Below are 14635 nucleotides of genomic sequence, written 5' to 3' on the forward strand. Positions count from 1 at the left end.
GCAGAGGTAACTCCTGAGGCAAGCCCAGGTCCCCACTCCCCTACAGGGTGGCTCAGACATTTTAGAGATGGGGAAGGACTAAGGACTAAGATGGCCAAGGACTAGCAAAAGGTTCCATGATTTGGGCCCAGGATCAAAACAGGCCTGGGGTAGAGTCAGGGTAAAATCCAGCATCAATGGTATTCCCACCCAGCTCTTTCTGCTACAACTCTTGGCTCCAGCAGGACCTGAGCTCGAGACTCCTAAGGGACGTTCTCATTTCACTTCCTATTTGGAATATTACAGCCAAGCCTGAGCCTGTTCAAACCACAAACTCTTAGGGAAGAAAATCAACTTATTCCCTGGATATGCCTTCACACCCCCATCCCCGGCCCTCCCACAAGGCAGGGGTCCCCTCCCCAGCGGCCACACATGGACTCATCCACAGAGCAACTTCTCTTTGAAAAGTGCTTTATTTCAACAAGATCTAAGTTAGGTGCATGAAAACATCAAAATGTTACAGACATTTATGGCTCCCTCTGAGGCCTCGTCAAATGATGTTAGGATACCCAGATGCATCAGTTTATAAGTTCAGAACCAAACATTGAACCGGGTCATGTACCATTGTTGAAGGTAAGGTATGATAAAGAAACGAATACCTCGCAAAGCTAACATACATAAGTGGGGAAACCCTGAAGAAACACTAGCACTAACACACCAGAAACCATCAGCCGGGGAAGCTGGTCTGCAATCTGCTGAGAAGGCTCCGAAGGACAAACTGGGCTTTCCCTTCCGGGCTTGTTCACGTCTTGTGCTTGGTTCAAACATAGGGGGCGCTATAACCTTCCGTGGCAGGGGAAACGCTTTCCGTTCGACTGAAAGAAGGGCTGCCACGTTTCTCTGTATTTGCCTCTCTTGGAGATTCTCGTCTCACCTGACTCAAGCAGGACTTTGTGTAAAACAACTTAAGCAGTAACTCGGAAATGTGTGCTACGGCCTCAAGGATGCTGGGAACCTTCCCTGCTTGCTATCTCCGCTCCCACATCATGGTTTGGCCACGAGACCCTGAAATTCCCCCGCTCGTAGAAAATTTCTCTCTTGGCCGTTTATCTATGACACCATATTCTCTGTGCCGTGGAGCTTGGTATTTTTCGAGGCGGGAGAAGGGGGAGGAGAGTTTCTCTTAAGAGAGTTTCTTGCCCTGCTGGGAGCCATTGCACCTCTTTGCTCCTGACACCAAAATAACCACCCGACCCTGCAGAAAAGAATTGTGCCAAGAAGTTTTACATCTGAGAACAGATTTGCGTGTGTGTATCATTATATTTCAAAGTCTTATTATCTACAATGGTGATAAAATGTCTATATGGGGATCTCCAAGAGAGTGTATTGTTTTCTTTCTGCTAGGGAGAAGGACAGGGTGTGAATATTTCTCCTTGAAGTCTCAGACCAAAACCTCAGCTCTTGGTCCTAGCATGGGACCTAGTGGGTGGATGGCTAATCTAATCTCCTCTCTCTTAAACCTCACGTAGAATTCAAGTCTATCAGCCTGGAGCCCGGCGCACACATTCCTCACCAGCCCACACAGGCAAGCCTGCTGCTTGTGCTTGTCAGTCCTTCCCCAAGATTCCCCCGCCCTCCTACGCCCCCCTTTAACTCTTCACCTGCCCACTCACGTGATCACTGAAAATGTGACCTTGTGCTTAATTCCACCAACACCTGGCAGAACGGACCCCATCCCCCGCCCCCAGCCAGATGAGACTCAGGCTTTTCCTTCATTTGATCACCTTGTAACACAACCCCCCAGGAAAAGAAAGCCAGATGTGGCTAGCCTGCTTTTCACAAGTTAGGGAAAAAACCCTATAAATTGGCCTTTTGTTCCTCACCCGATTTCAGGTTCATTGCACGCAGTTACATAAAACCACACAAATCAGTAGAGGAATTCAAAGCTGCAAAGCCATACGATACCAGTGAGAAAATCCGGCTCCACACCATGGAGAAATGTCTCTGTTTCAGCCACTGCTATTTCAAAAGACCTTTCCAAAATTCCTGATGGGGTTATTAGGATGTGAGAAATGATCTCCAAACAGGGTGGGCCAAAACGGAAAAGTACAGCCCATGGTAAGGGGAATGTATCCTGTAAGATGCGATTTCCCCTGACTTTCACCTTGACACCCGCCCCCCTCAACCCCATCTTTAAGAGGCCAGGTCTACCCTACGTTTTGCAACATTTCCATATTGAAGCGATTGTAGTGCTAGTGCAAATCAAAGAGAACTTTTATAAACCAGAAGTCGCCATCTAACAAAAGTTAGAAGTTAGTCATCTGCTCTGTGGAAATTTTTCTGCCTAACCCACCAAGGAGAGTTATGGGACCAACACAGGCTTTGAACATTCAAAATAAAAGTAACTGGAAGAGAATTTCTTAGGTCATTTTCGCAAATGCAAAACTCAGGAAGTCTGTTTGCATTCACCAACCGGCTCTTTCCCAGCTCTAACAAAGGAAGCCTCTCCCCCTGCCCCCGGGGTTTTCTGTGCATTTTGCAGGAGGCCCACCAAGGGGTATGATGGAGACTAAAGCCTCCGGATTTCCAGTCCACGGCCCATAGGGCTGGTGGCGCTGTCCCCAAAGAGGAGGTCACCTTGCTGAGAGACCCCCGGCAAGATGCCAGGTGGCAGCATGCCATCGTTGTGAAAGTCAACAAGACCACAGCTGCAAGCCATCTAACGAGGCTACGGAAGCCACACAAGGGAGCAGGGGGCAGGAGGGGGCAGGAATGGCTCTGCTGCAAGCATCCCCCTTCTTTGCAGACACGGATCAGTGGCTCTCCTTCCGCCAACTGCCCGGTTCCCCAAACCTTTCTTGGAGAGGAGAAGAGATGGGGACACCATCCCCCAACAAGGCTGAGACACCTGCTGCTCGGAGCTCCCACCCTTGCCTGGTTGATCCTCTGCTCTCAGCATCTGTCTGTCCCTCTTCAAACTGTACCAGCCACATTGATGCCCAGCTACCCAGTGGTCTTCCTGAGAGGAGACACAGGGGACAGACTGTCCTACTCTTTCTCCCCCATTTGGGGTCTGTTCCAAAGATCACCCAGGTGCCTGCTCAGAGAAGCTCCACCCTCCACGTGCACCTGCATATGGCAGCCCAAAGAGCTTCCCTGAGCCCCACACTCAGTCAGTAGCAGGGTCCTCCTCATGCTTGGAGTCCATCTCCATGCATAAGTTGAGGGCAACTTGCAAGAATCCTGTGGTTGGGAAGAAGAAACCCTTGGCCTTGACCTCAAACACATGGCTTCAGCTCCAAGTGCAGGGAGAGCCCTTGATGATGGCAAATGGGCTGGCCTCCCAGGCATCTGTCACTTCAGCAAGGAGCTTCTGTGATTCCCTAAAGAGGGAAACTCTGGTCACCACCCAAGGACAAGTCCAGGTCCGGGCCATACTAGCCAGTTGGCCACGGAAAAACCCATGAGACATTTCCTTCGACTCAAGGAGGTGCCAAAGAGTTGGGGTTGGCCTCCACGGCATGGGGTTGGCATGCTGAGTGAGGCATCAGTCTCTTCTCTTCTCCTAGGCATGGCCACAGAGGTGAGGACAGAGGCAGAATCCACACAGATCACATACATCTTTGTTATTTTAAACAAAGTTTCCAGTGTAAAAACTTGTGGGTTTCTTGCATCTATCCCACAGATGATTTATCTTTCTCTTTCCATCTGACCTTCCCCAAGGGCATGGGGCGGCTATTTTGTTAATTTCCAATGCCCAGTCTTTCTAGACGTACAGGGAGGATCTCCACCAATATATAAATACCCCAAATGGTGAGTGTGCAGAAACCCCTTCCCTTCCAAACATGCGTGGCTGCTCCCTGGCCCTTGAGGGAAGACATCAATGTCAACCCCCCAGGTGGGTGCTGGTGGCTCGGAATTCAGTTCCGTGTAAATATCAGGTAGGCACGTGGATATGTACCATGTGTGCACACGCGCTTACTAGTGCATGCGTGTGCTCAAGTGCATACACACACACACACACACACACACACACACACACACACACATACATGTTGGGTCCTTATAACAAAATTCAAAAGTCCTGTGAGTGAAAGAAAGGAGAGGAGCGTGGGGATCCAAGGATGGGGAGCTGTCTGCTGGCTTCTCCATCCTGCTGTAGGCAATGGATGGTGGTTCCACAGGAGCTGGAGGGGTCTGTAGCTACACATTTCCATGGAAGGAAGGCTCCCAGCTTCCTGTGCGTCTTCTTGTGCCAGTGGCGGCCCCTGTGGTGTCTGGATACCCTCCTTCGTGTGGCTCAGATTGTTGCTGGGGTCTCGGCCATCTCTTCCAGCCTCTGCCGGATCATGAGCCGGAGCACAGTATACCTGGGGACAGGAACAGCTACAATGGGCAGCAGAAAGCAACACATGCTCCCTCTTGATCTTCCCCCACAGCCTGGGTTCCTGGGAGCCCCCTGTCAGTCCCTTCACTTCTATCAGTGGCCCAGCCGCCAGCCACCCTGTGTGGCCTGTGTTCATTTCCGCACCCAGAGGAGAGGAACTGAGCAGACCCAATCCAAACTAGACAATCGGACTACAGTAGCATTCAGTAAATGTTAACTGCTTTCGCGCGATCATCATTGTTAGAGCAAATAGAGCATTGGCACTATTCTCCAGGGGCAGAAATCAATCAATTGTTCTGCCGTATCCATGGAAAGCTGTCCACTTTACGAATACATATGGCAAAAAAAAATTTAAAAATCGTAAAATTCTCCCCAGAGAAATAGGGTGAAACAGGTGACGGGGATTGGGAGGTACGAACTTCCAGTTATAAGATAAAAAGTCACAAGGATGAAAAGTGGAGCGTCGGGAAGACAGTCAATAAAGTGTCAAAACGTTGGATGGTGACAGATGGGGACTTCGCTTATCATGGTGAGCACTGAATAATGTATGGAACCGTTGCATCGCTACGCCAGACGCCTGAAGCAAATATAACACTGTATGTCAACGACACTACGATCATAAAATTAAAAAAAAAAAATCCTCTCCAGAGAGAAGCTTTACTGGACTTTTCAAGCCAAATGTAATTTCCAGAAGAGAAGTGTTGAGAAGGAAGAAGGGTAGGAGAGAAGGATTTCAGAGGTAGGTAGCTCAGGCTACTTTCCACCACTAAGACAGCCTTCCTGAAATCCCCAGAACATTTTTCTGTCCCACATCAAAATGAGAAGCTGACCCAGGAAGCAGAGAGAACAACACACTTAAGCATTGTGTCCCCATCCGAGATCCACATGTGTCACAGGGAGTCCCTAGGAAGAAGGTCCCCAGGACCCAGGCCCACACAGCCACTCAGCACAGTCCCCGGGAGGCCCGGGGTCCCAAGAAGAAGCCCAAGCAGCTGCCCCGGGGCTGGCCATACGTACTTGCGCATCAGTTTCTTGACTTCTCGATCTTCTTCCTCTTGGAGCTTCTGAATGAAGCTTTTTAGGACAGGCATCTCAAACTTTATGTACTGGGCCACCTGGGGAGGAAGAAATCCGTCTTGGGTGCGTGCACGCCCTATCCCAAACTTATTCCAATTCCTTTTGTTGTCTGTCTCATGCAAGGTGCAACGGGGAAGGAAACCTATTTCTGCTCAGATCCAAGATTTCTTTAAAGGCTACAGTAGCCAAGCCCTGTTCATCTCACAGCTGGCACAGAGTTTGTGGTGACGGTCACTCCCTATCCGTGACACAGATCTTAGAACTTCTCATCTCTCATCCCATGTGTCCAAATGCACGACAAGCTGCTATCCAACATGCAAAGCACTCTCTCGTGAGGCAGCGATGCTGAGAACACCTGAACCCCCAAGTCAATAGACCTGTACGTTCTGCCCTATCGGGATTCAGGGACCCATGGCTCAGGACGATAATTTGCATTTGGAGTCTCACACGAGCATCCAAATGGGAACCTGCTCCAGAGAGGCCATGGGGGTGAGGGTGCCCCCAGGTGAGCTGAAGTTAAAGCAGCTGTCCCCTCGCCTCCACAAGAATCCCCCTCCTACTTGATCAACTATTTTCCATGGGAAAAGCCTATTCATGTTGAGCTGCTCGTGGCTTGCTTTGGTCGATGGAATGTGTGTGGACATGATATAAGGTCCGTTTGAGTGGAGGTTTCAGAGGAGCTTATGAGGGTCAGTCTTGTATCTCGCCCTCCAGGCAGCTGCCCTGGGAAGTGTACCCCAGGAAGCCACTACCCCTCATACCTGGGTCTCCGACTGAGACGTGCCACACACATCTGAACTCAACCCCAGGCTGGGAGCAGAGCAGGCAGCCACCAGCCTGCGGTGCCCTGGGCAAGAAAGTGAACATTTGCTGTGGCAAGCAGCTAGGATTTGGAGATGTTTGTTACTGTAGCAAAAGCTGACTAACACACAAGATAAGGGAAAATCCCTGCCAACAGCTTCAAGTTGCTGAGAGAGGTCTGCAGAAACTTCTCAGCCCCTTACAGTACCCTAGAAAGGTTGAAGACATTTACTCTTTCAGTGTAAACCACTTTGTGCCAGAACATTCCCTCAACAGCTCCCCCAGCGCATGCCCTCCGCCTAGCTTTTGTGTTCATTCTCCCGGCCTCATGACCATTCCTGCTTCAAGAAAACCTGGTATTAAAAGTAATAATAATAAAAGAAAAAGAAAGAAAAAATTAAAAATTAAAAAAAATTTTAATCGTAATAAAATGTTTCATTAAAAATAAAATAATTTTGAAAATAAATTTTAAAATTCAAAAAATAAAATAAATGAATTAGAATAAACAAAAATATTTAAATGTTAAAAATCAGAAATTTGAAAATGTTTTAAAGATGGAAAAAAGTAATAAAAAATAAAAAATAAATTAAACTTTAAGAAAGAAAGAAAAGAAAAGAAAACCTGGTATTGAGGAACGGCAGGAAAATGGGACTTGGTCCTTGGCCAGAAAGTCAAGCTGCACGTCACCCAAGCAAATCTCTGTCCTCCTGAGGACAGACCGCCCACCGGAAGGGGACTCACGTCATAGGTGATCTCCTGCACCTGGTCCTTCTCCATAAGAAACACTTTGGAGACTTGCTCACACGGTCCCTGGAGGATTCGGGCAACCAGAGGGTAATCGGTGTTCTTCAGCTTCTGTTTCTCTGAAACCACACACACAGCCAGGAACAGCCCTGAGTTTGGCCTGAGGCCTTTCTCACCGTAAGAAGCGGCCAACTCAGGGGCCCGGATGGCCCAGGCCCCTTAGAAGATGTGGCCACGTACGTTAAGAGACTGAATTGTGAATGAACAATTCTGGTTCAAAGCAACCATTCCCTCCCCGCTCTCCCTGACAAAACTACCAGGTTCCAACCCCGCTGTAAGACGCTACATGGGAGGAATCGGTTTCATCTACCTCTCGAGAAAATCTGGTTGTCTTTTAAATAAGCAGTTAGGTTTTAGACCACCTACGGCCTTCCCCAGTGGACTCAGACAGTGACCCCACCAGCCTCAGGAGCAAACAACATTTGGAACTTTCCAAAGGCCAAACAACAAGCAAAGGAGGATGATTTGAGGGACGTAAACATTTTCAAGTACACTGTGTTTTTCAGACTTACCACCGCTGGTATGGACCACGTACAAAGCAAACTCCTCTGCGGAATTCTCGATCTGAATCAGAAACAAGAGATGCTTGAAGAGAGTGAGTATTTACATATCCTACCTCTGAGCCATTCCTTCTGGAACGCTGCAAAGCTAAATGGATTTTCGGTGCTTCTGAGGGGGAGCCGTTTCTCTCCAGCTCTCAGAAGGGATGAGGAGAGGGGCCGATCACAGTCGATGAGAAGGACTCACCTTTCTGGCACCCTGCCAAGCACTGGGCAACACACTTGGCCCGTGTTAACTCATCTCATGTTCCCGACAGGCCCTCAGCTGGGTCCCGTGAACCCTCATTTTACAGAAGACGAAGGAGAAGCACAGGGAGCTTAAGTCACTATCTCGGCTCCTCCAATCAGCAGGTGACGGCTGGGGATTTGAACCCCGAGACCACCAGCTGACAGTGGCCTCAGGGAAAAATGGGGATCCCGGTCTCCTAAAGATTTCTTGTAAAGGGATCGTGTAAAACCTGCAGAGTAACAGGACTTTACGGACTCATGTACTAGAACTTGCACGTGTACTGAAGTTCATTTTTCAGAATACGTTTCCCAAATGTGTTTCAGAAGCCAGTCTGTGCCTGGGCTCTGAAGTGTGTGCCTGGGGCCTGGGGTCTGTGCCTGGGCTCTGAGGTGTGTGCCTGGGGGGTCTGTGCCTGGGCTCTGAGGTGTGTGCCTGGGGCCTGGGGTCTGTGTCTGGGCTCTGAGGTGTGTGCCTGGGGCCTGGGGTCTGTGCCTGGGCTCTGGGCTGCTTCTCAGAATTCAGCGGACCAATCTCCTGCCATTTGCCAAACAGTTTCCCTGGTCCTTGGGCTTCGGATTCAGTGGGTCTGCTTCAGGGCTGGGGACTGGGAAGCTGCTTGGCTAACAATCTCCCTTGGGATACTAATGCCACTGGGTCGGAAAACCCCAGGCCCCTTCGCCCAGTGCCCAGTGCCCCTCTGGGCAGTGTGCTTACTGCACACTCTCCTCGGTCCCCCTTCCCACCTCGGGGGCGCCGCAGGCCCCTGCGCCACCCCTCCAAGGCCAGCCCGCGGAGGGAACTTGCCTTGAATTTGTTGAGCAGCAGCTTCAGGACCTGGGGGGTGGTCATGGTGCTGTTGATGCGGACGTTGGTGACGGAGCCGTAGGCTGGCGTGAACACCGATGTCTGTCAATAGAGGGAGACCGCTCAGGGCGGAGGTGGGGACAAGAGGGGACAAGAACTGGGCCCTAAAACCCAGGTGTCCCGGCCCCATGACCTGGGGTAAAGGGCACAGTGACAAGGGCACTCTCCCTGTGCACCCTGAGACTCCCCCTCCTCCCCCACCCCACCCCAGAGAGCTGTGCCTAACTCCGGTTGTCTCCTCCCCACTGTCCCCATGGGAAGCTGGAGGGGTCTGAGCTCAGCAAGGAGGGGGAATGGACCCAGTAAGGAAGGCCCTCTCGCCAAAGAAAACATGCACAAGGCCCCTTCTACTGTGACTTCAATGCAAGGGGTCTCTGACCCCTCCTGTGAGGCACTTGCTTCTGGGGCTGGATTCAGACCAGGCAGTGGGAGGAAAGGAGGATCACCTAGAATTGGCAGGTGGCGGTTGGGTAGTGCACAGACACCCCCTGATTTGAGTCCTGCAGCCCTGCCTCAGTGGGTAGCACACAGCTCACAGAAAAATGAGACCACCCAGAAGCGAGAGGCCCACGGTATAGGAAGGGGGTACATGTGGATTTTCCAGGGAAAATCTGATGTTTGTGGGGTCATCTCACCCACCACCCTATGGGGGGCTCTGATCTGGGGTCCCTCATCCCTCCCAGAGCCCGTAGAGCCTGCAGTCCACCCATGACCCAAGACAGAATAGCAAAACTTGGCTTCCCACTCGTCTGTAGCCTTGAGGTGACCGCTGCCCAAAAGAGGCCTTATTCCCTTGGGGCTACCCCTAGCCCCTCCCCTCCCCCATCCTCTCTACCTTGTGGTTGTAGAAATGGCCATTGATGGAGAAGCGGTGGCGTCTGATTCGCCTCTGGTCACCGGGTGTCCTCACGTTGCCACGGCGACGCACCCCAACATCACTGCGTGTGCGCATCAGCTGGGGGGTGTCTTCCTGCAGGGGCTTGAGGCCCCTGGAGTCTAAGAGGGAAGGGAGAGATGAGCTCCATCTGCCCAGCCCAGGGTTGTGGCGGTTTGCACACAGTCCCCTCTTTGTGGCCAATGCTACCGTCGGTACCAGCCACGGCCTCCCCCTGAAATACATTTCATCAAAACAGTATTTCTTGCCAGGGCAAAAACCTATGGTATAATTTATGGAGAAGCAATACAGTGACAAGATTCAGAGGAGAGACTCGAGAGCCAGATTCCCAGGGCCAAATCCCAGCTCCACCATTGCCAGGTTTCACTAACCCCTCTACGCCTCAGTTCCCTCATCTATAAGATGGGCATACTAATAGCACCCCCATCACGGGGTTGTCGTGAGGGTTTCCTGAATTAATTCACACAAAGCACTGAAAATAGTGTTCGGCACAGGAGAAGCATGACATAAGGACCTGACAGTATTTATCAAAATTACAAATGCCTCAGACCTAGACACTCCACTTGAACGCATCCTACAGACATGACAAATGTGTGAAATGACACGTGTCCAGGGCCACTAACTGCCGCTTGTCACAGCAAAAGACTGGAATGACTTCAACGTCCATTAGCGAGGAGCGATTCAGCTCTCGTTTTCTCCACACAGTGGAACACAGCTGGATAAGAAAGCCAAAGTTCTCTACGGATTTGTGTGGAACACTCCTCAAAGCAAACCAACAGAAACAGGGATGTGCAGAAACAGAAAAGAGGAAGAAAAGAAATGGCCTCCAACCATAAAGGCATGTTGCTGTGTATTTGCTTTTCCCTGTCTAGAATACCTCAGAAAGAATGCCTTCGAGGATTTTCTAAGGAGGGAACCACTTATGGTGGGGAGAAGAAATGGGGGAACTTCCGACTGCCTCCTTTGAACACTCGTTAAATCTCGAACCATGTGACTTTTATTAATTCCATTTACAGCATCTAGATCACATCAGTCCTCCCAAAGGTGAGCCCAAAGTGGGACCCTTCCTGCCGCACCTGTACCTGTGGGGCTCGGTGTCTGCTCGCCCTCGGGCGGGGCATCCGCTTCTGAGATCTGAATGTTGGGCATGGTGAGGGGCTTCAGGATGGTGCTGGGGAGAAAGAACACAAAACGGAGACTGGTTCAGTTCCTGCAGGGGGACCCTCCCTCTCCTGCAAGAGCACTTGGCCTGGGCCGGGCTGGGGACCAGCACAGCCCAGTGCGGGCAGCCCGTGAAACTGGCCCCGCTCCAGGGCTGAGCATTGGGAGAGGAGGGGGTGTTCTGGAGAAGATGCTCTTTCCCAGCATCCGCTCCAACACAAGCCCCCAGTTCATCAAGCCCGGATGGAGAACACCAAAGAACAAAACCCAGGTGTTGTCTGCACTATTTCTGAGCACATACAGGTTCTCCGGCATATTTGGAAAACCCTGTAACAATGAGCATTTGCTTCTCCAGACAAGATTCCAGTTCAGATCCTTTTCTGTTGGAGGAGTAACTCAGAAATTGCTTCTGGCATCTTCAAGAAGGAGAAGCACAATACGTTGGCTGCCCACGAGGGTCAGAGCAGCGTTGGAAGGGCCACCGATGATAGTGTCCTTGGGGTTGCCAGACGGGATGCTCAGCCAAGCTGGACCCCACACAGCCAGCCTGAGCAGAGGCCCGGATAACTGGCAAATGACCCAAAAAGAATAAAGACTGCAACTCAGAGATGCATACTCCAAATCAACAGGAGATTTGAGCAGAGAGGAGAACCATATTTAACCCATTAGGACCATTCCATAGTAAGAAGAGCATAGGCTCCCTGGGATCCAGTCGAGATGGGACTTAGGATCCAGGGATGACAGTTTTAAGGGAAGACAATAAAAACTGAAAATCTGGAAGGACTCCCCACTGTGGTCTAACTCTGGACTTCTGACCACAGACTGGAGCTGGGGAGGGCTGCTCCCACCGCCCACTCCCTCACCGCAGCAGAAACTGGTCTCAGCCCCCTTCTTAGCCCAGTGGCCCAGGTATTTGCTTGATTCTAGCCGGCATTGGGGATGACATTCGTTACCGGTCCTGACAACCCACTCAAAAGCCCTGACGGGTTTCAAGAACCAGCCAAGCCCAGCTGGATGTTGCAGGGAAGGGAGGAGAAATGAGTGTGCGGAGTGAAGGACGCGCCAGCAGGTTCAGCCAAAAATCATGCAGTCAACGGCATTCTCAAAATCCCCTCGTGGAGGGGGCGCAATGGAACACAGCCTGGGCGTCGTCCGGCTGCGGCCATGGAAAGGGTTTGGCCCGCAGGAAATCCAAGAAGGCAAAAGGGCTGAAATCAAATTAGAGTGTGAAACTAGCCAAGGAAATGAAGCCCGAGAACCTTGACCAGACATCCCAGCAGCTGATGGGACGGGCGACTTCTCTCCTAAAATTCCCTGGGAAAGAAAGCACATCAGCTCCAGGGCTTGGCCACCATGTAGGCGTCTCTCAACTTTAGAGAAAGATGGATTTGGCTGCGGAGTTGAGCAGAATTCCAGTGTGTCCAACAGAGATGGCTTAGGTCCGGTTGAAAACAGAAAACATGTCACCGTGGTTTTGGCTGGGAGGTCAGCACACATCCCCCACACTCTGGCCTCAGGGCAGCACCAGCCAATTTGGGGACAGAACACGGCCGGTCACTGATACCCAAAACTGAAGCCCCTGAAGGAAGTCCCAGCGGAGAGGGCAGGCCTCAAAACATGGCACTTGGCTACTCAGCTGGCAGCAGAGGGAGGGGGCGACCAGTCTTGGGCTTTGCAGACCTTGCAGTGGGAATCCAGAGGAGGGAGCCTCCCAGACTACTGACTGTCACACTGTCACCCAGCTCCGGGTGTGGCCTGAAGGAAGCAGTCCCCTGGCTGGCCTCGCTGGAGCGGTTTGGACAAGGTGTGATGTTCCTTTTCTTCTTCCAGGTTCCTCCACCCCAAGTCATGGAAAGCTTTGGAGACAAGGTTCAAGCCCTTGCTGTCTCCAGAGCAGGGTCATTCTATAAGGAGTGGTCCCCATGGGGAGATGCCGGGGCCGGCTCTCCATTAGAAATCTGTAGGTGAGGCCCAGCTCACCACGGGCTACACCCCCCCAGAGACTCAGAAATTCTCTGTGAGGGAGGACACACTGCAACCAGGCCTTAGCGTTTCTCCCCTCTGATGTGGTGACAGGCACAGTGGCCTGATCACACCAACACCTGCTCCTTCCTCCTCCTCCTAAGCCCAGAACAGGTACGTAGTGTAGGTGGGGAGAATGGGGGCCAGGGTCAAGCTTGCTGGAAGAAGGTGGCATTTCTCTGCTCAAGGACATTTAAGAACAGAACCCCAGTCACCCCCGTTCCCCTCTCTCTTCACTCACCCCTGGGCCCCCAAGTTACAGCCAGAGTGCCAGGAGGAAGAGGACGGCGGGGGGCGAATACGCTCATTGTCATCCTGCATCTGTAGACGGATGGGCCGTCGCAGCCCCCAGGATATGTTCAGCAGCCCCTCCACGATGAACTCGTCTTCCTCCTGCCCACAAAGCAATTGGCACCGTGAGCCAGCCCCGAAAACCCCGCAGAAGCCAGCAGCACGTCCAGGGACAATGGACAGCGCCCCTGACGCGTCCTGGCTGGGCGCACGCAAGTTACACCCGCAGGCCAGCTCTGAGACACACCCCACCGCAAACGACCCCTGATGCCCTGAAGACAACCTCAAGGTCAACACAAAAGTTGCCTTGAAATCAAGCACATGTGTGTCAATTATAAAAAGGGTGGGGTTTTTTTTGTTTTGTTTTTATACTTTAAAGAAAGAAGAAGACATCTCTTAGAGTGAGATGAGCCTTGCTAACAGAAGTCAGAGCCAGATTCTCGAATTAGCTACTTTCCCCTCCCCCACCATGGGAAGATATGTCTTTAGCTAGAGCATATGCTTACCAATCTGACCTGCTGGATGAAGGAGATTTGCAGTAACATTTCCCCTAGTTTGTTCTATCGAATACTAGCTCCTCTCGCAGATCAACCGTTCCCTTAAATAGGGTGTCAGGCGATCATGAGCTGGGAGAGGATATGTTCATCAGATTTCTTACCAGCATAACATCCCAGAGCCTTTAATTAGCTAATGTGCTACATTATGGCTCTCCAAGAGGTGACTAAATCCTCTAAGAATTCCAAATTTATACTCAAGGGTGGTTGACTGCTAACAAGTTAAACATCAGACCCTTCTAAGGGCATCGGTGTGTTTTGTCTCAAAGAACTGAATCTCATTTATTATAATGAGTCTCTATGTAATCACAGAGCATTCTGAGAATTTATTCTATAAGACACACTGCTGAAAAGCTATCCAAGGACCAAAATCTTACAAATGGCTGAGCCACTCACTACGAGAAGCTTTAAGGGCAGTGCCTAAAAGGGTCAGACCTTTTAGAGGGTCTCAGAAAAACCTACAGCTGTCAGACCTGGGCCACAGCTACGTCTTCGGGATGAGCCACATGGATGAAGAGGACACCCGGCCAACAAACAACTGACCCAGATCCCAGGATCATCGACAGAGAGGAGGGAAGAGCCAAAGACGGCAGGAGAGGAGGAGAACAACTTTCAGGCTGGTAGGGGTCTTGGGGGGAAAGGCTTTATGTAAGAGCAGGCCGTATAGAGGGCCTTCTAGCTGGTAAAGCCTGAGGCTGGCATGCCTACTGTTACATAGTATGATTTTAGGACAGGATTTAACCCACAGTAGGACTTTGCCTGCATGGACTGGTTTGAGGGACACAGAAAAGGCCACTGCATCTCACATACTCTCCCCAACGAGCCTGCCCTTGTAGCTGAAATTCTACCATCTGATATCTGTTTCTGTGGATTGAATCGCCATGGCTTGATGAGCTGAAAATGTGTTTAGAAGGTATTACACACATCTTATCAGCCTAGAACACTTGAGTATAAATTACTCCACCTGGCTCCTCCATAACTCACCATCTACCCGATAACAGGCTTTAATGG

The 14635-nt window shown here is 51.0% G+C and overlaps 1 protein-coding gene across 3 annotated transcripts in view; it reads right to left on the reverse strand.

Annotated features, from left to right (window-relative positions):
• Nucleotides 1–433: 433 nt before the first annotated feature.
• The window catches only part of LOC111141345 (Ras association domain family member 2), a 41763-nt gene continuing 27561 nt past the window's right edge, over nt 434–14635 (reverse strand). For 2 of the 3 annotated variants that reach the window (XM_022493820.1, XM_022493821.1), the window contains exons 5-12: nt 13021–13172; nt 10673–10767; nt 9537–9697; nt 8642–8743; nt 7561–7612; nt 6986–7107; nt 5384–5481; nt 434–4349 (exon numbers count right to left, since the gene is read on the reverse strand). In XM_022493820.1, the coding sequence (XP_022349528.1) occupies nt 4280–4349; nt 5384–5481; nt 6986–7107; nt 7561–7612; nt 8642–8743; nt 9537–9697; nt 10673–10767; nt 13021–13172 (852 nt within the window). In that variant the 3' untranslated portion in view covers nt 434–4279. The remainder of the gene's footprint in view (nt 4350–5383; nt 5482–6985; nt 7108–7560; nt 7613–8641; nt 8744–9536; nt 9698–10672; nt 10768–13020; nt 13173–14635) is intronic. The other variant, XM_022493822.1, reaches the window with a different exon arrangement.

Source organism: Enhydra lutris, unplaced genomic scaffold (assembly GCF_002288905.1).
Source record: "Enhydra lutris kenyoni isolate GAN:26980312 unplaced genomic scaffold, ASM228890v2 scaffoldscaffold6, whole genome shotgun sequence".
Taxonomy (NCBI): Eukaryota; Metazoa; Chordata; class Mammalia; order Carnivora; family Mustelidae; genus Enhydra; species Enhydra lutris.